The sequence below is a fragment of the Erythrolamprus reginae genome, chromosome 8, assembly GCF_031021105.1.
Source record: "Erythrolamprus reginae isolate rEryReg1 chromosome 8, rEryReg1.hap1, whole genome shotgun sequence".
NCBI lineage: Eukaryota > Metazoa > Chordata > Lepidosauria > Squamata > Dipsadidae > Erythrolamprus > Erythrolamprus reginae.
Window position 1 is genome coordinate 10,097,127 of NC_091957.1, and position 25,081 is coordinate 10,122,207.

General features: G+C 41.8%; 4 protein-coding genes across 4 annotated transcripts in view; all 4 read left to right on the forward strand.

Moving 5' to 3' along the window:
- EEIG1 (estrogen-induced osteoclastogenesis regulator 1) overlaps positions 1-8,238 on the forward strand; it is a 60,073-nt gene extending 51,835 nt beyond the window's left edge. The window contains exons 6-11 of the mRNA XM_070758813.1: positions 1,175-1,341; positions 1,769-1,897; positions 4,173-4,362; positions 5,427-5,548; positions 6,795-6,864; positions 7,356-8,238. Coding sequence (XP_070614914.1) covers positions 1,175-1,341; positions 1,769-1,897; positions 4,173-4,362; positions 5,427-5,548; positions 6,795-6,864; positions 7,356-7,404 — 727 coding nt within the window. The 3' untranslated portion in view covers positions 7,405-8,238. The remainder of the gene's footprint in view (positions 1-1,174; positions 1,342-1,768; positions 1,898-4,172; positions 4,363-5,426; positions 5,549-6,794; positions 6,865-7,355) is intronic.
- Positions 1-25,081, forward strand: part of ST6GALNAC4 (ST6 N-acetylgalactosaminide alpha-2,6-sialyltransferase 4) — a 683,294-nt gene that overhangs the window by 624,849 nt on the left and 33,364 nt on the right. The window lies entirely within an intron of this gene.
- Positions 1-25,081, forward strand: part of ST6GALNAC6 (ST6 N-acetylgalactosaminide alpha-2,6-sialyltransferase 6) — a 490,277-nt gene that overhangs the window by 409,741 nt on the left and 55,455 nt on the right. The window lies entirely within an intron of this gene.
- On the forward strand, positions 15,546-23,307 carry DPM2 (dolichyl-phosphate mannosyltransferase subunit 2, regulatory). Its single transcript, XM_070758743.1, has 4 exons — positions 15,546-15,622; positions 16,991-17,080; positions 19,192-19,294; positions 21,711-23,307. Exons 1-4 carry the CDS (start codon positions 15,620-15,622, stop codon positions 21,767-21,769), a joined length of 255 nt encoding a protein of 84 aa, XP_070614844.1. The 5' UTR covers positions 15,546-15,619; the 3' UTR covers positions 21,770-23,307.

Consider the following 25,081-nt stretch of genomic DNA (forward strand, 5'->3'; position numbering starts at 1 on the left):
GTCACCCAGTTAATTTTCCAGAGCCTAAGGCAGGACTAGAGCTCACCCTCTGGTGATTAGCCCAAAGTCACCCAGCCAGCTTTCATACTTAAGGTGGTACTAGAATTCACCCTCTCCTGGTGATTGGCCCAAAGTCACCCAGCCAGCTTTCATGCCTAAGGCGAAACTAGAACTCATCATCTCCTGGTGATTGGCCCAAAGTCACCCAGCCAGCTTTCATGCCTAAGGCGAAACTAGAATTCACCCTCTCCTGGTGATTGGCCCAAAGTCACCCAGCCAGCTTTCATGCCTAAGGCGAAACTAGAACTCATCATCTCCTGGTGATTGGCCCAAAGTCACCCAGCCAGCTTTCATGCCTAAGGCGAAACTAGAACTCACCCTCTCCTGGTGATTGGCTCAAAGTCACCCAGCCAGCTTTCATACCTAAGGCGAAACTAGAACTCATCATCTCCTGGTGATTGGCCCAAAGTCACCCAGCCAGCTTTCATGCCTAAGGTGGTACTAGAACTTACCCTCTCCTGGTGATTGATGCAAACCCACTAAGCTGACTTTCATGCCTAAAACAGGACTAGAACTCTCAGTCACCTGGCAATTGGGCCCAAAATCACCCAGATGACTTTCCTGCCTAAAACAGGACTAGAACTCACTCTTTCCCACTTTCTAGCTTGTTTTCTTAGCCACTAGATCAGTTGTTCTCAATCTTGGAGTCCGGAGCCCTTTGGGGTCAAATGACCGTTTCACAGGGGTCGCCTAAGACGACATGGGAAAAGACAGATTTCCATGGTGTAAAAACTTCTATTCCAAAAAAGAGGCTAACAATTCTATTCTGGCGCCTTAGAACATATTTTTACAATCCCACCAATCAGGGATTTACAGTGGGCGTGTCCCTCTGACCTTCCTGCCAATCAGCTTCTAAGCTCTGTTGGGAGAATTGGCGCTAGACTTATGGCTGGGGGTCACCACAACTCTATTAAGGGGTTGCGGCATTAGAAAGCTTGAGAACCACTGCACTAGATCAACGCAGTTGTGAAATAAGGCGAGCCTTATTCTCCATACTTGGGAACAGAGCCAGTTACTCACGTGAGTAAACTCCGTGTCCTATCCAATAAAGACCGAGCGCAATGAGTCAAGGTTTATTGTCTTTCCAATAAAAGCCCCTTCTGGCTTTTCGCAGCCCACCTTCCACGGCCAAATCGGTGGTCATCCCCGGACAAGATTCGAGCCTGCAGCTCACCTGCAAAGGAGAGGGGACCAGCCGGACTGTAACCCCCAACACCAATGCACCGTCTTCAATCGGTTCCGTCCGTCAGAACAAGGCCAGGCCCACCATTCTGGGAACAGGTATGAACAAAGGAAATTTTCTATCCCAGTCCAAAATTTGGGAAAGATTTCTTTAAAAAATGAAAGGGAAAATCTTAAGACGCTTCTTTGAATATTTGATGTAAGAAGGAAATACTACATATTATCATTTTAGGTATTGATGCTGTGTTTTTTATTACTTTATGCATGTTTTATTGTATATTGGAGAAAAATAAAAATAAATTATACCAAAAAAAGAGAAAGATGATCACGTCAGCAGCTAAATTCTTTCTTTCTTTCTTTCTTTCTTTCTTTCTTTCCTTCCTTCCTTCTTTCTTTCTGTCTGTCTGTCTGTCTGTCTGCCTTCCTCCCTCTTTCTTTCTTTCTTTCTTTCTTTCTTTCTTTCTTTCTTTCTTTCTTTCTTTCTTTCTTTCTTTCTTTCTTTCTTTCTTTCTTTCTTTCTTTCCAGGGGTTTTGGAAGAACCGGACCAGAATCTATCCAGTCCAGAAGAAGTGTTTCATTCTGGACACTCACGAAATTCAAGCTATGCCAGCCAGCAATCCAAAATCTCTGGTCAGTGTCCATCCCACCAAGAATGTGAGTTTTTCATGAGCCGATCTCCAGGCGGAACCAGACCTAAAACAAACGATAAAATGATACAAGTGTACAGTACTAGTGATTTTTTTTTTAAATGTTTGGTGGTTTTTTATATCCTAGCTTAAACCCACAAAAGGGTTTTCATTTTCTTTTTACTGGAGTGGCAATGTTTAATAAATACAAGTACCATATTTTTCGGAGTATAAGATCCACTGTCAGCATTCCAAATAACATCCGCGAAATAAATCAGAGTTCAAACCTTGGCTTTCTTCCAAGTTCCAATTTATTGACAGAGTTGTGTTGTTACAATCTGTAGTCATCCCGATACTAACTTTTCCTACAGTCCTCCACCCAGGTTAAGGTTTATCCCTCGTCCCCACCCTCACAAGTTCATCACAAGGACCACTCCATTGCTCAGAATGTCCACAATCCTCCCCTGTACTTCCAGCTGGTGCTGAACAAAGGATGACCTTGAATCACTGGAAAGAATTGGTTGTGGCTAATATCTTTCCCTCTCATGCAACCACCCCTCTCCAGTTCCCACAGTACTATTCTACTTGTGGCAGGCCAAAGTCTCTAACTGAAAACGATGGCTTCAGCCTGACGCGCAACGTTTTCCCCCTGAAAAAGTGCGTGAAGATCTGGGTGCATCTTATACTCCGAAGGTAGGTCCGCCTACCCACCAGCCCCCATCCTTTGGACATTTTCTGCCTCCGCGCATTGCATATTTCAGTGTTTCCCAACCTTGGCAACTTGAAGATACGGTGGTACCTCATCATACGAACTTAATTGGTTCCAGGAGGAGGTTCGTAAGGTGAAAAGTTCGTAAGATGAAACAATGTTTCCCATAGGAATCAATGTAAAAGCAAATAATGTGTTCAAATCCTTCAGGAAAATCCCAAACTTTAGAAGGGAGGCGAACAGAGGGCAGGGAGGAGCAGCTAAAGGGGGCGGGTGGAAGAAGCAAGGCTAGGCTAAAGGGTGAGTGGGAAGGAAGAAAGGCAAGGGGGCGCCCCTCCCTTTTCTTTCTTCAAAAGACACCCTTTCAGTGCCTCTGCAAGCACGTTGTTCTCTGCAAAATCTTTCCTCCTCCAAGCCGCCCCTCCCTTTTCTTTCTTCAAAAGACACCGTTTCAGTGCCTCTGCAAGCACGTTGTTCTCTGCAAAATCTTTCCTCCTCCAAGCCGCCCCTCCCTTTTCTTTCTTCAAAAGACACCGTTTCAGTGCCTTTGCAAGCACGTTGTTCTCTGCAAAATCTTTCCTCCTCCAAACCGCCCCTCCCTTTCTTCAAAAAAGGGGGAAAAAAGAAACCCCTTCATCCCAGCAGCAGCTGCTTGGGTTCATAAGGTGAAAATAGTTCAGAAGAAGAGGCAAAAAAATCTTAAATACCAGGTTTATATCTTGAAAAGTTCGTTAGAAGAGGCGTTCGTAAGATGAGGTACCACTGTATTTGGACTTCAACTCCCAGAATTCCCCAGCCAGCATTCACTGGCTGGGGAATTCTGGGAGTTGAAGTCCAAATATCTTCAAGTTGCCAAGGTTGGGAAACACTGGCATATTTAGACGGTTCCAGGTGGCGGGAATCTTCACTTCCACTCAGATTTTGATAACGAGCAACACAGATCTTTTTATCCATTTAACAACAGTGATAAAAAACAGCATGTAACAATCCAATATTAAAACAACTAAAAAGAACCCTTATTATAAAACCAAACATACATACAAACATACCATGCATAAATTGTAAAGGCCTAGTGGGAAAGAGTATCTCAGTTCCCCCATGCTTGACGGCAAAGGTGGCTTTTAAGAAGCTTATGAAAGGCGAGGAGGGTGGGGGCAATTCTAATCTCTGGGGGGAGTTGGTTCCAGAGGGCCAGGGCCGCCACAGGGAAGGCTCTTCCCCTGGGTCCCGCCAAATGACATTGTTTAGTTGACGGGACCCGGAGAAGGCCCACTCTGTGGGACCTAACTGGTCGCTGGGATTCGTGCAGCAATATATACAATTGAAAAAGACAGTACATAATCTGTAGTATCCATTTCATATTTCTATAAACTAATCTGTATTTCACATTTGTCCTAACACAAGAAGAGAAAAGAAGGAAACAAAGAAAAGAAAGAAAATGAAAAACACATGAGAACGTCTAACAAACACCCCTCCCCTCTGCTCCCAACTTTGTTGTTATCATTACAATTGCCCGGGGAAGCGTGGAGCAAACCGCTGGGTTCGTATGGTTCCCGGCCTCCCCATCGAGATTGTCTGATGTTCTCCTTTGCAGGCTACAGCACTGAGCACTCCAGATCCTCCAGCCTCTCGGACCTGACCCACCGCCGGAACACGTCGACCAGCAGCAGCGCCTCCGGAGGTCTCAGCATGACGGTCGAATGCCCGGAGGGCGAACGGGAGCACAGGTTGGAGAAGCCGCCAAGACCCCCCAGGCCAAACCTTTTGTCGGACAGATCCTCTCGGCAAGTACAGCGAGACAGGATAATGGGCCAGGGATGGGCTTCAAACATTTTAGCAAGGGGTTCTCTGCCCCGTAGTTGTCTCCGGTAGGAGATAGTAGGTGTCTCCGGTAAGAGATAGGAGGTGTCTCCGGTAGGAGATAGGAGGTGTCTCCGGTAAGAGATAGGAGGTGTCTCCGGTAGGAGATAGGAGGTGTCTCCGGTAGGAGGTAGGAGGTGTCTCTGGTAGGAGGTAGGAGGTGTCTCCGGAAGGAGATAGGAGGTGTCTCCGGTAAGAGATAGGAGGTGTCTCCGGTAGGAGATAGGAGGTATCTCCGGTAGGAGACAGTAGGACGAATAGGCGATTCATTGCCTATTTTCCCCTACTGGTGGTATTATTATTATTGTTTTTATTATTATTATTATTATTATTATTATTATTATTATTTTTATTATTTAGACTTGTATGCTGCCCTTCTACACTCTTCTACACTCGGGGCGGCTCACAGGGTACAATATAAAACAATGTGTATGCAAATCTAATTAGTTAAAACTATAGGCTAAGATCCCACTATATTAAAAACAGTCAACCAACTCAGTCACAACTACACATCACATTTGGTAGTCAGGGGTGGGGTGGGGCATGATCTAATTTCCCCATGCCTGGCAACCTAAGTGAGTCTTGAGACTCTTGCGAAAGTCGAGGAGGGTGGGGGGCAGTTCGAATCACTGGAGGGAGCTGATTCCAGAGGGCCGGGGCTGCCACAGAGAAGGCTCTTCCCCTAGGCCCCGCCAGAGACATTGTCTGGTCGACAGGACCTGGAGAAGGCCGACTCTGTGGGACCTAACCGGCCACTGAGATTTGTGCGGCAGAAGGCGGTCCCGTCGGCCCGTTTTTCGGAAGTCCCACAGTAGTTTTGTTTGCTCATTTTCGACCACTTTTTGGGGCTTATGATCCCACCAATTTTTTTGCCACTGGTATGTGGTAGTTCTGGCACAAGTTCTGGATATTGTTGTTGCTGCTGCTTCTGCTGTTGTTGTTATTATTATCATTATCATCATCATCATCACATCTTCTTTCCTTGCAGAAGGAAAAAGGATTCTGTAGAAAGCCATCCCACCTGGGTGGATGATACCCGGATTGACGCAGGTGACATTGTGGAGAAGATCATGCAAAGCCAAGATTTCACCAATGTCAGCAACACTGAAGGTGGGATTATTATTATTATTATTATTTATTAGATTTGTATGCCGCCCCTCGGGGCGGCTCACAACAATACTAAAAGAACATAATAGTAAAACAAATCTAATATTAAAAGAAATATGTATGTATGTATCAAATGTTTTTAGCTGAATTTTTTTTTTTTTTAATTAAGGGAGACTAGGATGGTACCATTTCGACCTTGTTCTGGCCTCATCAGCTAGCCACACCCTTACTGGGATTCGATCTGGCAGCTTCTGCCTTGTAAGGCAGAGAATTAACAGTTAAGCCACCAGACCTGATCCCTCCAGCTCTGTACCAGGGAGGGGCTATATGTTTTTTTATGTCGGATCACCCTGGTATATTGAAGGAACGTCACAGCTCCTTTTTGCCTCTACATATATATAAAACCCCAATAGTTAAAAAAAACCATACAACACATAAAATATAGGAGCCTGGGGGATGTGTCTCAGTTCCCCCATGCCTGGCAATATAGGTGGGTCTTGAGTAATTTGCGAAAGACAAGGAGGGTGGGGGCCATTCTGATCTCCAAGGGGAGTTGATTCCAGAGGGCAGGGGCCGCCACAGAGAAGGCTCTTCCCCAGGGGCCTGCCAGACGGCATTGTTTAGTTGACGGGACCCGGAGAAGGCCAACTCTGTGGGACCTTATCGGCCGCTGGGATTCCTGCAGTAGAAGGCAGTTCCGGAGGTATTCTGGTCCAATGCCATGTAGGGCTTTAAAGGTCATTACCAACACTTTGAATTGTGACCGGAAACTGATCGGCAGCCAGTGCAGGCCACAGAGTGTTGTAGAAACGTGGGCGAATCTAGGAAATCCCACGATAGCTCTCGCAGCCGCATTCTGCATGATGTGGAGTTTCCGAACACTTTTCAAAGGTAGCCCCATGTAGAGAGCATTGCAGTAATCGAACCTCGAGGTAATGAGGGCATGAGCGACTGTGAGCAATGACTCCCTGTCCAAATAGGGCCGCAACTGGTGCAAATCTCATCACCGGCTCAAGGTTGACTCAGCCTTCCATCCTTCCGAGGTGGGTAAAATGAGGACCCGGATTGTGGGGGAAATAGGCTGTCTCTGTTAAAAAAAAAAAGTGCTATTGCTAACATGTTGTAAGCCGCCCTGAGTCTAAGGAGAAAGGTGGCATAAAAATTGAATAAATAAATAAATTTATCCTATCACACCTATAGATTCATTCATTCAGCAGTTGCAGTCCTCTCCCCTTTTTTTCTCTTCCAGATAGTAACCTGAGGCTGTTTGTGAGCCGAGATGGCACAACTACTCTAAGCGGGATTCAGCTAGCAAACAGGTACAACCTTAACAACGGTCACTTTCCGATACTTGGGGGTTTTTTTAAGCCTCGTTTCTAGAAGGGATGCAGGATTTTCGAAGTGCATCTTTGTACAGTAGTACCTCTAGATACGAGCTGCTCCACATGCGAGTATTCCAAGTTACGAGCTGAGACGCAAGCAAAATTTCTGTTCGACACCCGAGCTCAAATTCGGGATATGAGCCAAGCGTCCACTAGGTGGCGCAAGAATTCCATTTTTTTCCAGTTATCTCGGCGCGAAAAGCCAAATCTAAATGCATTCGTTCGAGATACGAATTGACCGACATACGAACTCGGCTCTGGCACGAATTAAACTCGTATGTCGAGGTATCACTTTACTCTTAAGAGAGCCCCAAACCGGTCCGTGCCTCTTAGTTTAAGTCCAAAACCTCTTCCTTCTGTTCTTTTAAGCTGCACGTTCTTCCATCAACAGTGTCTCACTCTCTCTCTCCCCCCTTTTTTCCCCCCAGCAGAGTCTCGTCTGGAGTTTACGAGCCAGTGGTCATCGAAACCCATTAAATGTGAACCCGGTTGAAAACCTGTCTCGGCAGTTAGGGTGGGTGGTCCTTTCCTCCTACCCAACCCCATTTTTCCTTTCTTCGTAATCTTCTTCGCACATAACATTCCAGGCAGGACTTCTCGAATTTTTTTTTTCCCCTTGAATCCAAGCACTCCTCCCCTGCCCAGAGGTACTCCGTAAAACAGGCACTTTATGCGGGATCTGGGAAGGGCGACAACGATATTCAGAAGGACGGGATCAACCGTCCTGCCACGAGCAACGACTCCCTTGGAGGGACGGCAAAGCTCAGGACGGCTCTTGTGCCGAGCACCATGGTTCGGCGCGCGTGGGTTGACCAATCCTTTTTCCACCGCCTAGTTTACACCACTGTGAATACTTCCCTCCCGCTCGCCCGTCCAAGAACGTCTCAAATGGGAAACGTTGCTAGTCGTGACCGTCGCGAAGCTCCAACAGTTGGTTCACCTGATTCCTCGCTTGCGTCGCTCCCTCCGAGGGCTGATACCCAAGGCCCTGTTGAGTCACCGCTCTGAACCGGAAGTCCTCCCTCTTTCATAGGAAAGGCGCTTGTGCGTTTTGTTGGTCTCTTCGAGCATCCACGAGCCATGAGAAGTTTGCAGGTTCTAGCTTGACGTCCTCCTCCTCCTGCAGGGCAAGGAAGTGGAGATGACCTTGGCCAGCTACCATGCAAAGCGACTCTTGAAGAATCTCAACATGTGCCCAGGAAAAAAGCTTTTGGCTTTCCTCAATGAGAACGACTCTTGACTTTTTCGTTTCATTTCTTTTTTTAAAGAATAGTTGTTTTGGGTAACATACACTCACTGCTGCCAGGTAAAGGCTGGTTCTGTTTTCACTTGTCCGTACTGTAGAACAATGTTTCCCAACCTTGGCCACTTGAAGATATCTGGACTTCAACTCCCAGAATTCCCCAGCCAGCGGATGCTGGCTGGGGAATTCTTGGAGTTGAAGTCCAAACATCTTCAAGTAGCCAAGGTTGGGAAACACTGCTGTAGAACAATATCCCGTATCCGTTCCAATCACCCTTGCCTTTACCTTGGGTTAGGATTGATTTGAAACAAAGAGGCATTGAGGAGGTAGCCAGGGCCTCCTTTACTCCCATCCCAGACATGACGAAGAAAGTTCCATCACAACATACCAAAATGTTCACTTGCTTTCCCCATAGAGCGTTTGGAGTCTGCACTGAATCCAAACTCCATAAGCAATGAAATGAGGAAGGTAACATCAGCGATCGTCACTCAACTGTTATGTCCTCAACTGAGTTGTTCCACCTTTGGAAGGGGGGGAGGCAGGGGGTTGCGAACCCCTGGATTTTGTCTTTCCATCAGGTGGATGCTTTGTTGCCTTCTCCTCCCAAATGTTGACGTTTGTGTAGGAAACGCAGCAAGCTTGAAGGCTCCGCGCAGAATTAATGAAGATGTGAGCTTTGCATTCTCACACTGGTCTTCTGCAAGCTACATCTAGAAGACCTGTGCAGTTTAATCCGATGCAAAAGTTGTTCTCCCCCACATACACACCTTGTTGGTTTTGTGGGCGGAGGGGAAAGACTCAGGTTTGCCCCATTTCAAGAAAGTAGCTTGGCCTTGATTTAGCCATCAGTTGAGTTGCATACACACCTACATTTCACGTGGCTTCGTAATAGCTTGTGGTGTCTTCTCCAACCACATGATTTTAAGACTACTGATTGTCTAAAGCAAGAGTGTGAAAATGGAATTCAGAACAGGATCAGGAATTGGGGAGATTGGCACATGGATGCCATAGGCCAGGTCCCTTGAGTTGTCAGTGGTGAGGATATGCCAGAAGTTGGGTTCTCCACCAACCAATGACCTGAACATTCCTCTCCTATCTCGGCTGAGCTAGCCAAGGGTTGTATGACTTGGAAGATTCCAACCCAGCTCAAGGCCACTTGTTTCGAGCAGATCTGAGAGCCTCAAACCCTCCCAGATTGACCCAGATCTTCAGCAAAAAGGAGAAATGTGAGGATGGAGGTCTTCAAACTTGGCAACTTCCAAGACTTGTGGACTTCAACTCCCAGAATTGAATGCTGCCTGGAGAATTCTGGGAATTGAAGCCCACAAGTTCTCAAGTTTGAAGACCCCCCTTGTCTAGAATCTCCAGGATAGACCTAGAAAACTTCATCCGTAGCCTTGTGAAATCCTTGCACCGCCAATGTCAGAAGAGGTCCTCGGGAGTTGTTCTATAACAGGGCCACCACGATTCACATGCGTGTTTGCTAAAAAGGACCTGGTCAATTGGAAGAAGCCGAAGCTTATTGAGATATCTGTTGGTCTCCAGAATATAATTTCCCTGATGGGCAAATTCTGCTGTTTAAGATACTGGTCACACCTAGCCAAGCACTATCTGGGGCAATTAAACTAGATATACCATTTGGAAAATAGTTGCTTTTAGTTTGACCTTCTTACACCACGGTTAACCTTTCTCCTCACTTTTTGATTTTTTGAAATATATTGATTTTTTGTTGTTGTTGATCAACCCAGCAGGCTGGTGTAATTTTCTGTATTTTGGAGGGAGTGGGGGGGGGGGATATAAATCATTGTTTTGTTGCTTATAGTATATTGGGCTGTTGTTTTATAATTATGTCTAACTTGAGGCAGGGAAGAGAGGAAATCAACAAAGAGTTGATTTATCCCAAGTTTCTCACTCGTTGCATTCCTTCAGCATTTTGGGGTTCTGAGGGCTCGCCTACCCAAGCGGGGTCGAGGAACCAAGGTTCAGTGAAATGTCAGAATGGCACCCCAAAACCGAAAGCCCGTGACGCCAACCTGCCAGGAAGAGATCACAGCTGGATTCTGTTCTCCTTCCACGCACGGTGCCAAATCCATAGACTTTGTTTTGGGCTGGTTGGTTCTGTTAACGGGGTGATTTAAAAAAAACCTCTTGACCTTTTGAGCAAAAGTTCTCGAGAGGAAAGATGAGCCGTTTTTGGAAGGGTGAGGAAACACACTCTCACATGCACACCCTCCAATCTTGCAAAATGGCAACGGGACCGTCCAATCTTGCAAAATTGGCAATGAGACCGTGAGAGTAAAATTCAATTCCAACGAAAAATTCTTACAACGTAGTTGCAAAGAAATCGTCTTTCTATCATGGTGCAAAACTAGCACGCTTCTCATTTTCCCCCCAGCACCCGCTCTAATTTCTTCAGAAAGTTTATTCCCTATTTTTTTTTAATTAACACTTTTTTTTTTAACCGTTTGGGTCTGCGGTGACTCGCTTCCAAATTGCCTTGCTTGCTTGCTTCCTTTAAAAAAAAAAAATTATGCTTCCTTCTGCAGTTAAATCTTCCCCCTTTGGAAAAAATTAAAAAGAAAATTAAAAGGAAAGAAAGGAAGAAAAAGAAAAACTTGATCGAGGCAGCTGGACTGCGCTCAGGTTGTGAACCTCTGGAAGGTGATTTTTCTTCCATCCTGCTAGGTACGGATCAGGACGCCCCCTCCTGGAGAGGGGATCCACTGGAGAGCAGACCTCTCCTTCAGGTGAACTCAGGAGCTATTAGAAGAAAATGCTAATTTCCTTGTAAGCAATCTTTCAAGTTGGCTACCCTAGTTTCTTAGGCTCTGTAGACGGAGCTGGTCTCTTAGAGGCACAATAATTTCCCTGACACCCAAATTCCGTGGCTGTCTAGTTTTCCCTCTTGGGAGAAAAAAAATTAATCATGATTTTCCCCCCCACCCACCTAAGCCAACTTCAAAGCTACCTAACTTCCCTCTTCCCTTGTCAACTTCTAAGGACAAAGATCCTTTTGCCCCGACTCTCAAAATCAAAACGAACTTGGAATGTAAGAAAGTATAAACTCGAATAAATACTTTTAAGAAGTTTCTTTTAGTTTTCTGTTGCTTTTTAAGCCCATATTTTTCAGGGGGTTGTTAAGGAAAGAAAGAGAAAGAGATCGCGTTTTATTTTCATGGAAAGCAGATTGAATCTTTTTAGAGGTTCGAAAGGCACACGCGATTTATATTTCAGATATTTCTATAACAGGAAAGATATTTTTGGAAGAGAGAAAAAAAGGAAAAATATAACAGGACTATGCAAAATTTAAGGGAGAGACTTGCCAGAAGAGATAGTTTTGATGTGTTCTGAACTTTGAAATCTGAAATCTAGATTAAAACTCAAAATCCTTAAAAAGCATTTATGGAAAAGATTTTTGTTTTTAATTTTTCATTCCACCCACCCCCTGCTGCTCCATTTCCAAATATATTTTCTAAAAGTATTGGGCCCGGAGAAGAATCAATCATAAAACTGCATATTCCCATGTTTTAACTTGTTCTCTTAGTATTTTATCATTTTTGTATTGAATGCTGTGCTGTCTTTGATTCAAAGAGTCTTTGTTTTGTATTCTCTGTTACCTGGTAGAAAAGCCACAGTTATTAAAAAAAAAATCACTATAAAATCAAATGTCGTAACAGTTTTGGCGGGTGGAAATAAAGATTGGGTTTTCTTTGGTACATCACAATGAGTGTGTGCTGTTCTTTTCATTTCTCGCTGAAATCTTGACACAGAGAGGGAGAGAGAGAATTGCTTTCAAATCCAGGAGATTATTACATGGATGCAATCGACAATTATATTTTCTTGAAAGTTCCTATAACTACCAAGAGTCACCTTGAACCACAAAGTGAGCCGCATATAACTTTCAGAAACAAATTGTTTTTGCTGATGCTGTCTTTCAGTATGTGTTGTTTACCTAATTTGGCCTCTCTTGATGGTGTCCCATCCAGTAATGTCAACAACAATGTCAACAATCAATATCAACTTCATTTGATTAGTCAATCGACCATATCAAAGCAAAAAAAAAGGACCACATCGGTCGTCATAAAACTGACTGGTTAAAATACAGTAAAATTGGCTAAAATAGAGGGAATTTGAATAAATAATAAGTTAAAATGCAGTATAATAAGCTAAAATTGAGTAGTAAAACATGAGAATATAACTCGTGCAAAGGATTATATTAAACAAAACTAAGATACTGATATAAAATATTCTTCAGTGAGTTCATCTCCTTTGCATGCCACCCCAATATGTTCTATAAAACGTATTCTCATCTGTACAGCCCTGACTATAAACTTAGCGGTTCTAGAAACTACATATATATTTGTACCCTGAAGAAAGTATGATAATTGTTTATTACAGTCCCAGTGTATGATTTTGTCAAGTAGGGGCTGTAAATATTGAGGTCTTACTGAGGAGTATAGTTTACAATTGAGTAGCACATGTGCAATGTCTTCTATTTCTGGTGCACCGCAAATGCATGTTCTCTCAAAATATGGTACTTGGTGGAATCGTCCGTATCTAACCATAGAGTCTAACTGCTCAAATCTTGCTCTAGTGCAGTGATGGGCAACCTTTTGAGCTTGGTGTGTCAGAATTCGCCAAAAAACTGAGCATAACTCGGGTGGTGTGTCACCTTGAGAAAAAAACTGGGCGGCATAGAAGTATATAGTGAGTGCTGTTCTATGGTATTGATGGTGTCCCATCCAGTAATGAATCACATTCACTTCTATATATTCTGACCTTTTTTTTTTAATCTTGATTTTGGATAATCCACTTGGTTAATACCTAGTTTCTTGACCAAAAAGGTTGAGGGGCCCATTGACTCAAACATCAACAGTCAAACGTTTTATCCTTACACCTTAAAAATGACATAGCAGGAGGAAGAAAATTAAGTTTCAAATCATTAGGTTAGATTATTATTAAAACTAATTAAACATTTTGGGAGGTCTTTCTCAACCACAGCAAACAGAAGATAGGTGGATCGGATTCTAGGATTCTGGGAATTAAATACTACAAAAAAAATTGAAAAACACTATATTTGACTCAAGGCAGAAGGAATTCGATAACTTTATGACTATGTTGCAAAACTTTATTGTCATCATAGAAAAGGGAAATTATCTGTTTTTTGTTTTTATTTTTGTTTGCAATAGTTAGATGTTTGCCAAATGTGCCATTTTTCGCAGTGAACTATACCCCAAGCTACATATAGAATAAAACTGATTGTGAAATTGCCTAGCGTTGTTTTTTGTTTTTTTTAAACAATATTGGGAGGTTGGAAACCTTGGGTGCAAACATGGACAGCATTGAACCTTTTCAGGCTTGGATTTCCCAAAATACCATGCTCAAAATAAGATGGCAGTGCAATGCGAGATTATCCGAGTGCACTACCCAAATTTCAATGCAATCCCCACTGGAAGAAAAAAGTGGGCAATCCTTATTAAAATAGCAGCTGATCCATTTTGAAGACACTGACCACACTTCCGCTTAAGAGCATTGTGAAAAACTTCTATTTTCTTATAGATTAACCTCTAGGCCACCAGATCCGATCCCTTCAGCTTTGTACCAGGGAGGGGCTATATGTTTTTTTCTGTTGGATCACCCTGGTATATTGAAATAGCGCTATCCTAGTCTCCCTTAATTTTAAATATTCAGCAAAAATGTGTGATACATACCGAACATAGTTTGTTGGCTATGAATAAATTAACTGCCTTGAAACGGCCCTGGGCTGGGCCTAGAGGCAAAAAGGAGCTGTGACGTTCCTTCAATATACCAGGGTGATCCAACAGAAAAAAACATATAGCCCCTCGCTGGTACAAAGCTGAAGGGATCAGATCTGGTGGCCTAGAGGTTAATTCTCTGCCTTACACGGCAGAGGCCCCAGGATCAAATCCCAGTAAGGATATGGCTAGCTGATGGGGCCGGAACAAGGCCGAAATAATGCTATCCTAGTCTCCCTTAATTTTAAATATTCAGCAAAAATATGTCTGTCATACACACACACACACACACATATATATATATATATGTGTGTGTGTGTTTTTTATGTCAGATCACCCTGGTATATTGAAGGAACGTGTTAAAATTTCCGCTAAAAACATTTGATACATACATACATACATACATACATACATACATACATACATACATATATGTTTTCGTAGATTTTCATGGGTATATGTATGTAGATTGTTCTGAGTTCGGGTTTTGCCCCGTGTAATATTTTGAGTGTCTATGCGACGTTTCGGTGAAATCACATTCACCATCATCAGGCTGAAGTTTTAAGCTTCGTGCTGTTGTAAATATGGACAACAGCACGAAGCTTAAAACTTCAGCCTGATGATGGTGAATGTGATTTCACCGAAACGTCGCATATTGGGTATACCAGGTGACTCGACAGAAAATATTTAATCTTTTTCCTGGCTCAGCTGATAAGGGAGAAGACCATGTAGCTTAGTGGGTAAAAAGCATTGCCTAACAAGGCAAATATCCCAAGTTTGGATCCTAGAAGCATATGGCTAACTGATGAGAGCTAAATAGCTTGAAATAGATCTACATTAGTCTTCCTTTATTTCTTTATTAGTTCTTTGCAAGTTTGAAATAGAATGGAATGGAATAGAAAAGAATTAGAGAATAGAAGAGAAGACAATTAGAGGATGGAATAGAATAGAATTAGAGAATAGAATAGAATGGAATTAAAGAATAGAATGGAATATAATAGAATTAGAGAATAGAATATATTTAGAGAATGGAATGGAATAGAATAGAATTAGAAAAGAAAATAATAGAATAGAATTAGAAAAGAGAATGGAATAGAATAGAATTAGAGAATAGAATGGAACGGAACAGAATAGAATTCTTTATTGGCCAGGTGATTTGACACACAATTTTATTTGGTGCAGATGCTCTCAGTATACATAAAGAAAAATAAAATGCATTCATCAAGAATAAATTGATAAAACATTAATAGTCAAGGTTACTAATAAGCTATCAAATGGTACTTGGAAACAAATAAAAACAATACAATTGAAAGATAAATAAACATCTTATACTATTATAAATATCAAGACAGAAAAACTGCATTGCATTTCCTTCATGGCTTCCTCTGACAACTCTTTCTCGTCACCATTAAAAAAAATTAAAGCAAGCCCGGAATTATCTGCGATCGTTTCACTGTTCACTATTGAATAAGTCTTCCATTGCTTCGATTCAACCTTTCAGGAAGTCCAAGAGGCTACATGTGGGTGCCCGTCTAGCACTTCCCTCTGGGCTGTAACTCTACTATCCGTGGGAACTTTCCGCACGCCCCTCTCCGCTCCTGATTGGCCAAGCGTGGGCCGGAAGTCGGTCCTCCTGGCTCGGCTCGCTAAGAGCCAAGTTGCAGAAGAGCGAGGCTGAGATTGGCAGATTGCAATGGTGAGGCTCACGCTTTGGCTCCTTTTTTTTAACTTTGGGTTTTACAAAGGGGAGGGGTCCCCCCCCCCCTTTTTTGGTTGCAACAAACAAAAAAGGCCCTTTTGCCAAAAAAAAAAAAAGGGAGGAAAAAGGCGCAATGTTTTCTGTGTGTGTGGTTTGCATATTGTTGTTGTTGTTATTTTTTTAAATATGGAGTTGCCATAGATTTGTCTACATTGTCTCCAGTCGGGTTCCTTTCGGAGCGCAAGAAGGTTGCAAAACCCTTGCAAGGGTGGCGATGTTTATTGATATTTTATAAAAGCTTTATTTATCCATTTTTAAAACATCACAATAATGTTGCACAGATCAGAACCGATCTCTTATACCTATATTATAATAATAATAATAATAATAATAATAATAATAATAATAATAATAATAATAATAAGATTAGATTAGATTAGATTAGATTAGATTAGATTAGATTAGATTAGATTAGATTAGATTTATTGGATTTATATGCCGCCCCTCCGCAGACTCGGGGTGGCTCACAACAATGGTAAAAAACAGTACATAGTAACAAATCTAATACTGTATTTAGCAATCTAAATTACAGTTTTAGGTTAAAAAATTCAAAAAAGAAACCCCAATATATAAAATAATAATAATAATAATAATAATAATAATAATAATAATAATAATAATAATAATTTATTAGATTCGTATGCCGCCCCTCTACGAAGACTCAGGGCGGCTCACAACATAATACACAATGTACAGTACAAATCCAATATTAAAAATAGAATAAAACCCTTATCATAAAAAATTAATCACACTTACTGTCGTTACTTAAATTCTTCATATTTATGTAACTCTTATATTTGTAAGTAATTTCACATTGCATCACGGTTTAAAAAAAATATTTTCCATCCAGTTGTGCCATCTTTGCCAGGTATCATAATATTCTGAGTTGTATAATTCTTTGATGTGCATCGTCAGCCTATCCATTTCCACATATCTGTATATTTTGTCTGTGACTGAATGTTCTGGTGGTACTATTTTATTTTTCCAGAATTGTGCGTAATAGATGCGGGCTGCGGTTATTATATGTATTATTAGATATTGAGGGGTTTTTTTCATATTGTTTCTTACTGATTCCTAAATATTTTTATGGAAGTTTATTTTTATTTTGTTAGTTTTATTTCTTTGCTTTTGCCAAAAGTTAGTACGGGAGAAATTTGAAGAAATAAGCTTGGGGGAGGGGACACACATTTTGCTCCCCCTTTTCTTTAAAAGAAAAAACCAAAAACAAATCCTGATAATTGAATGGAAATTGCTTTTCTATTTTGGAATGAAATAAACATTTCTTCTGTTTCTTTTTTTCCCCAGGCAACAGTGAGCGACCAATTCGTTGGGTATGGCTTGGTGACCTTTAGCTTGGTTCTCTTTGCTTACTATACTATCTGGATAATTGTCCTGGTAGGTCCCGAGTTTTCTCCAACATCTGTGTGCCATCAAATTATTTTTGTTTCCCTCCTAACAACGAACTGATTCATTGATTTATCTCCATGATGATCTATTCCTTGGGTGTTCTTTCAAAGCTCTCCACAGAAACCCCATCATCACTGGAACAGAATCCATCCATCCATCTGGCAGTTCTGTGTTAGCAAAAACTTCAGAAGAGAAGGATTTAGGGGTAGTGATTTCTGACAGTCTCAAAATGAGTGAACAGTGCAGTCAGGCAGTAGGGAAAGCGAGTAGAATGCTTGGCTGCATAGCTAGAGGTATAACAAGCAGGAAGAGGGAGATTGTGATCCCCTTATATAGAGTGCTGGTGAGACCACATTTGGAATACTGTGTTCAGTTCTGGAGACCTCACCTACAAAAAAATATTGACAAAATTGAACGGGTCCAAAGACGGGCTACAAGAATGGTGGAAGGTCTTAAGCATGAAACTGATCAGGAAAGACTTCATGAACTCAATCTGTATAGTCTGGAGGACAGAAGGAAAAGGGGGGACATGATCAAAACATTTAAATATGTTAAAGGGTTACATAAGGTCCAGGAGGGAAGTGTTTTTAATAGGAAAGTGAACACAAGGATAAGGGGACACAATCTGAAGTTAGTTGGAGGAAAGATCAAAAGCAACATGAGAAAATATTATTTTACTGAAAGAGTAGTAGATCCTTGGAACAAACTTCCAGCAGACGTGATAGATAAATCCACAGTAACTGAACTTAAACATGCCTGGGATAAACATCCATCCATTCTAAGATAAAATACAGAAAATAGTATAAGGGCAGACTAGATGGACCATGAGGTCTTTTTCTGCCGTCAGACTTCTATGTTTCTATGTTTCTATCCCTCTGCCTTGTGGTAGTCGTTCATTTCTACTCTTTCCACTCCACTTTTCCCTACATTAACACTTTCCAAGCAACTTCAAGTTTGTTGTGTGTTGGCAGCGGTTTGCTCTCCAAGCTTGTTTCAGTTTTGTTTCCAAACATTTCATTACTAGACTGGGTAATATCATCAGTAAGATCTTCTTCTCCTATTCTCCTTCGCTTATAAATGTCTCGTGTGCCAGTTGGTCGTGTGATATACAGAAAGAGATTTAGCCAGCTAGACAGATAAACAGACAGGTTGAGCGGATGGATAATGACGACAGGCAGGCAGACAGACAAGAAAGAGATATGATGGATAGATAGATAATACATGACTACATGTTAGATCTATGGAGGGATGGAGGAATGGATAGATAAATGATAGCTAATAGGTTGATCATAAATAGATGATAGACAAACTGGATGATTGATTAATGGATGGATGGATGGATGGACGGAGAAACAAGAAAGAAATATGGAGAGAGAGAGAGAATTTATGATGGATAGATAGATGATACATGATTGCATGAGAGATGTGTGGATGGATGGATGGATAAATGATAACTAATAGATCATAAATAGATGATAGACAAACTGGATGATGGATAGGTAGGTAGGTGGGTAGATAGATGGATGGATATATAGATAGATAGATTAGATAGATAGATAGATAGATAGATAGATAGATAGATAGATAGATAGATAGATGATAGATAGATAGATAGATAGATAGATAGATGATAGATAGATAGATAGATAGATAGATAGATAGATAGATAGATAGATAGATAGATAGATAGATAGATAGACACACAGACACACAGACCCACAGATAGATAGATAGATTTATTTCACGGGCCAACTATGTGACATCAGTACTAGAAAATCCACCCAACATTGGTCTTTTCCAGTAGCCACCCCTATGCCAACCTAAAGGCAATCATTAAGAGTTGTACCTCATGATTCTTGACAAGTGTATCTTTTCTTTTTATGCACACTGAGAGCATATGCACCAAAGACAAATTCCTTGTGTGTCCAATCACACTTGGCCAACAAAGGATTCTATTCTGTTATCTGCAGAAGGTGCCTTAAGATCACTTTGCCTTATCCACATGTAAATTTAATGAACAAGAAAAGCTGCTATATTTCAGGGACTTGTGGAAAAGTTATCCTCTGCTCGCTCCTGATACATTTTCTCTTTCTCCTCAGCCCTTCATCGAGAGTGATCACCTCGTTCACAAGTACTTCCTACCCCGAGAATATTCAGTGATCATTCCTGTGGTGGCTGGACTGGTATTGCTGCTATTTATTGGTGAGTTTCATCGCAGTTTGGGGGCACCTGATACCCCAGGGGTACTCTAAAGCAGTGATTTTCAACCTTTTTTGAGCTGCGGCACATTTTTTTACATATACAAAATAATGGGGCACCTTGAGCTGAGGGAGTGGTGCAGCTAAAAAAAAGTTTGGACAAAAAATTCTCTCTCTCTCTCTCTCTTCCTCCCTTTCTCTCTATTTTTCTCCCTTTTTCTCTCTCTTCCTTCCTCTCTCTCTCCATCCCTTTCTCTCTTCCTTCCTTCCTTCCTTCCTCTCTTTTTGCTCTCTTTCTATCTCTCCCTCCTTCGCTGCCTCTCTTTCTCTCTCTCTCTTTCTTTCTTTCTCTCTTGCTGAGCTTCGCGGCACACCTGACCGTGTCTCGCGGCACACTAGTGTGCCGCGGCACATTGGTTGAAAAGCACTGCTCTAAAGGATAGAAGAAACCCCTGAAAATGCTCCATGGGCTGGTTAGAAAGTCTTCCTTGCTTCCTTTAGTCTTGTTTGTTTGATTCTGCCCTGCAGGAATCTCAACGCTTAATATTTAAATTAAACTATTGGATTTGTACTGTTTTTATTGTTGTGAGCCGCCCCGAGTCTTCGGAGAGGGGCGGCATACAAATCTAAATAATAATAATAATAATAATAATTATTATTATTATTATTATTATTATTATTATTATTATTATTATTATTTACAAGATATACAATATCTCCATTACCATGCAATAATTATAAGTTTAAGTTTAAGTTTTATTGGATTTATATGCCGCCCCTCTCCGAAAACTCGGGGCGGCTAACAACAATACAGTACATAATACATAATACACACAAAGCAATACCTTTTAACACATAGTAGGTACTAGATCAAGTAGCACACAGCAATTATACATAATCTCTTATTCTACAGCAAATACCTTTAGAACTTCGTACACAGCAGTATAGTATATTCTGCACAGTATATTGCACACAGCTTTTATTTATCTTTACAACTTATTTATTTATTTATTTATTTATTTATTATTCAGATTTGTATGCCGCCCCTCTCCGCGAACTCGGGGCGGCACACAGCTATATAATATAACATGTTATCAATACCAACCAGCATATATAACCAATAGTACAATGTAAGGCATACAGCAGAACAGACACAATGCAACAACAGAATGCAACAAAGAACAGTACATCTGCCCCCCTTATATGGCTAAATTGCAGCCTAACTCATAATTGCTCCCTAGCTCTTAAAGTAATATCACTATTTTCTCCTAACATACAATGCTGGTTTATCTTCATATATTGGAAACCCAACCAATACAGTACATGGTACTGACATGTCTTATACACCATATGTAACCCCAGCCGCCACCACCCTTTGGCAATTTATCTCCTTGCAGCAAATAGCACAGAGCCTGTTAAGTCAAGCAACTTATTATCAGCTTCCTGACCCTCAGTTGATTTGAGGCTGCAGGCAAGCCACGTGCTAAATTGAAAGTGAAACTAAAGCTGCAAGGAGGCAAATTGCTGGGAGGCAGAGGCAGAATTTTATTTTCTTGTGCTAATTACTTGCTGGATCTGGAGGCAAGGTGGTAAGTCAATAGCTATAAATGTCTGTAGAATGTTCAAATTATTATTAGACTTATTTTTTTAAGATTGCTTTATTATTGCTCTACACAACAAAATGAAGAAGCTTTTTAAAATCAATGCTTGATCTGAAGAGGCCTAGTGTTTTTTGTACCTTCTTTTAAATAGCAGAGAATAATGTATAACTTCCAGAAAGCCACATTAATTTTAGGAGCATCTGTGCAAGTATAATCTGAAATGTAGCAGTGTCCTCTTTAATATTAAGATAAAGCAAGCTGAGTTAAATCCTGACTTAGTCATGTTTGGAGTAGATCTATTTAAATAATTGGGAGGAGTTAGTATCACTATGTTTAAGAAAACTTTCTGGCATTAATATACTATCATAATATATATTTCTCCAATTAGAAACATAGAAACATAGAAGACTGACGGCAGAAAAAGACCTCATGGTCCATCTAGTCTGCCTTTATACTATTTCCTGTATTTTATTTTACAATGGATATATGTTTATTCCAGGCATGTTTAAATTCAGTTACTGTGGATTTACCAACCACGTCTGCTGGAAGTTTGTTCCAAGCATCTACTACTCTTTCAGTGAAATAATATTTTCTCACGCTGCTTTTGATCTTTCCCCCAACTAACTTCAGATTCTTTGCTATTTCTATGGGTCAGGCACGCATGCACAGAAATACGCAAACAGTGTATATCATCTGCCCTCTTTGATGTTTGGCAAATTGCTGGGAGGCAGAATTCCCCCCCCCTTTATTTTCCTCCCCCAAAACACGGTGCGACTTATATTCCAAAAAAAATATGGTACTTTCTGTGTGTCTCCTTAGGAACTTTTATAGCCATCGTGATGTGGAAGAATCAGAAATCGGAGAAAAAATCTGCTTGAAGAGAGGAAGATGTTCAGTTTGCGGAACGGTGCAGCAATTTGCAAGATATTTGGGGAGCCAGCATTGATCCCATCATCCCCCACCGCATCCAGACGCAGACCGAGTTTCCAAACTGTGAACCAAAGAGATGCAACTTTCACATATATGCTACCTAATCTGAAAACCCCGAGCGAAGGGTTTCACCCCATCTCTTTTTTTAGGGTCCAAATTTAGCCTGGAAATTCGACTAGGACTGAAGTTTACCAGGCCCCGGTTCTAGTTGTGTTTTTGTGGTTGTTGTTGTTTTACTCTTGTTTTTCTCCTGTGCCATCTCGGGTGGTTTTTGTAGCGCTTTGAGTCTCTGGATTGCATTGGTCTTCTTCACCCTCGAACTTGTAAATTCATCCCTGAAGGATGGTAGATCTTTCCAAAACCACCCTTTGGTTATCTGGCATAGGGAGAAACCTATTCTTGTCTCAGATTTGTTATTCTTCAATGTCAAGCGAACATCGAGATGGGGTCAATGCGTGTTAATTGGAGCCTTCGAATAACCCAGTTAAATGGCAATTGCAAATAGAGAACCACTTGTTTCTCCTAGAACAGGGGTATCAAACTCGGTTTCATTGAGGGCTGCATCAAGGTTGGGTTTGACCTCGGGGGAGAGAGCTGAGGACGCATGACAAGTCCACATCACTCATGTTGGAGGTGCCTGTGGTGGCCCGAGCACTCTGCCACCCTCTGCTTTTGAAAATACAGCTCAGGAGGGCTGTGCAAGCTCCATTTTCAACTGTGGCAGTTTCCTGCAACCCTCTGCCAGTAAAAACGGAGTCGCCTGTGGCAGCTCAAGCACTCTGCCAGTGAAAACGGGCTCCCGAGCTCAGTTTTAAGCTGTGACGGCTTCCTGCCACCTTCTGTCGGTGAAAATAGAGCTCAGGAGGGCTGCACAAGTTCCGTTTTCGGCTGTGACGGCTTCCTGCCACCCTCTGCCAGCGAAAATGGATCTCAGGACAGTCTCACAAGCTCCGTTTTCGGCTGTGATGGCCTCTTGTTAGTGAAAACGGAGTCTCCTATGGTGACCCGAGCACTCTGGCGGTGAAAACAGAGCTTGGGAAGGCCGTATAAGCTCCGTTTTTAGCTGTGACCGCTTCCTGCCACCCTCTGCCAGTGAAAACAGAGGCGCCTGTGGTGTCCCAAGCACTCTGCCAGTAAAAACGGTCTCCCAAGCTCTCTTTTAGGCTGTGAGGCTTCCTGCCACCTTCTGCCAGTGAAAACAGCTCGGGAGGGCTGCACAAGCTCCATTTTTGGCTGTGACAGCTTCCTGCCACCCTCTGCCAGTAAAAATGGAGCTCGGATGGGCCTCACACACCTTCCCAAGCTCCGTTTTCGCTGGCAGGAGCACTGCAGGCCAGTCCTTTGATGCTTTCAGGGTGCATCCCATGGCCTGGATCCGGTCTCCGGGTCTTGAGTTTGACACCTCTGTCCTGGAATGATGTAAAAAGAAAACCCAGTTCAAAAGGCTTGTTCAGAGGTTTTTACACTGCTCAAAAAAATAAATAAAGGGAACACTTAAAAAACAGAATATCATTCCAAGTCAATCAAACTTCTGTGAAATCAAACTGTCCACTTAGGAAGCAGCACTGATTGACAATCCATTTCACCTGCTGTTGTGCACATCCAACTTTGTACAGAACAAAGTATTCAATGAGAATAATATTTCATTCATTCAGATCTAGGATGTGCTATTTGAGTGTTCCCTTTATTTATTTTTTGAGCAGTATATTTCACTCGCAAAAGCATTCCTCGTTAAATCTCAGCGAAGTAAACTTCGTTTATTGGATGAAGGTTGGAATAGCGAAGATGTTGCGCAATGGATCATTCTAAGCACCGTTGTCTAATTTCTTTAGTTCGCCACCCAGAAAGGAATGGATCATATTCGTAATTCCTACTTAACTGGACCATTCAAAGTTTTCAATCTTCCCTTTCATTGCACTTTTTTAAAAAAGGAGAAAGAAGGGAGGAGGAGGAGGAGAAGAAGAGGGGGAAGGAGGAGAATAATAATAATAATTTAATTTAATATAATATAATTTATTTCTATACCACCCAATTCCCAAAGGACTCTGGGCGGCATAGAAATACAATAAATCAAATTATATATTTCTTCCTCCTCTTCCTCCAGGATATAGAAAATACATTTAAAAACATCACAAAAGATTTTTTAAAAATTTAAAAATCCCATACATACATATCATTCAGGCCAGACCTCGCAAATTGCATGACCAACAACCCCAGGCCTCTTGGAAAAGCTTTCCAGAAGGCCAATAGAGTGGGAGCAGTTTGGACCTCGGGGTAGTTGGTTCCAAAGAGCTAGGGCAGCCACAAAGAAGGCCCTTCTCTGCAGGCCCATCAGCCGACACTGTTTCGCTGATGGGACCTGGAGAAGACCAACACTAGGATCTTGCCGGTCGCTGGGAACTATGAGGTAGGAGGTGGTCTCAAAGACAGGAGGAGGAAGAAGAAGAGGAGAAAGAAGAAGAAGAGAGAATTAACATTTGTGCATTTGTGTTAATAATTCACATAAGTTTCTGACACATGGCTCTGAGGCCATGTTCCAGTGTTTTCCCTCCAAAAAACTCATTTCTGGATCTCATTTTCTGCAATATAGATACATTCCTCAGTATTCAAAAACTCAATTTTCTCCCTTCTGGGCTTCATTATGCAAAGAGGTCTAAAAATAAAATGTCTTTTTCTTGTAGTGGTTTATTTTTCTTGCCTGTTCTGCGTCCGTGTGACTCGGTGCTTTGTATGCCTCCCTTCTTCGAAAACCCGTGGCAGCTCACAGAATAAATATAGAAACAAAGCGTACAAGACAAACCTAATATTAAAAAACTACAGCTAAAAACCCAACGTATTACTCAATCAAACAATCCAATCACACCATGCATCACATTTATTGGTCAGGGGGAGCAAGGTCTGTTGTTCGCATTCAACTTTATACAGAACAAAGTATTCAATGAGGATATTTCATTCATTCAGATCTAGGATGTGTTCTTTGAGCGTCCCTTTTATTTATTTATTTTAATATAATTTATTGAAAGGGGAAAGGGGAGTACAAAAAGCCCATGTTACACCAACACTCCGCAGTCTGCATTGGTTGCCGATCAGTTTCCGGTCACAATTCAAAGTGTTGGTTATGACCTATAAAGCCCTTCATGGCACCGGACCAGATTATCTCAGGGACCGCCTTCTGCTGCACGAATCCCAGCGACCAGTTAGGTCCCACAGAGTGGGTCTTCTCCGGGTCCCGTCAACTAAACAATGCCGCTTGGTGGGAC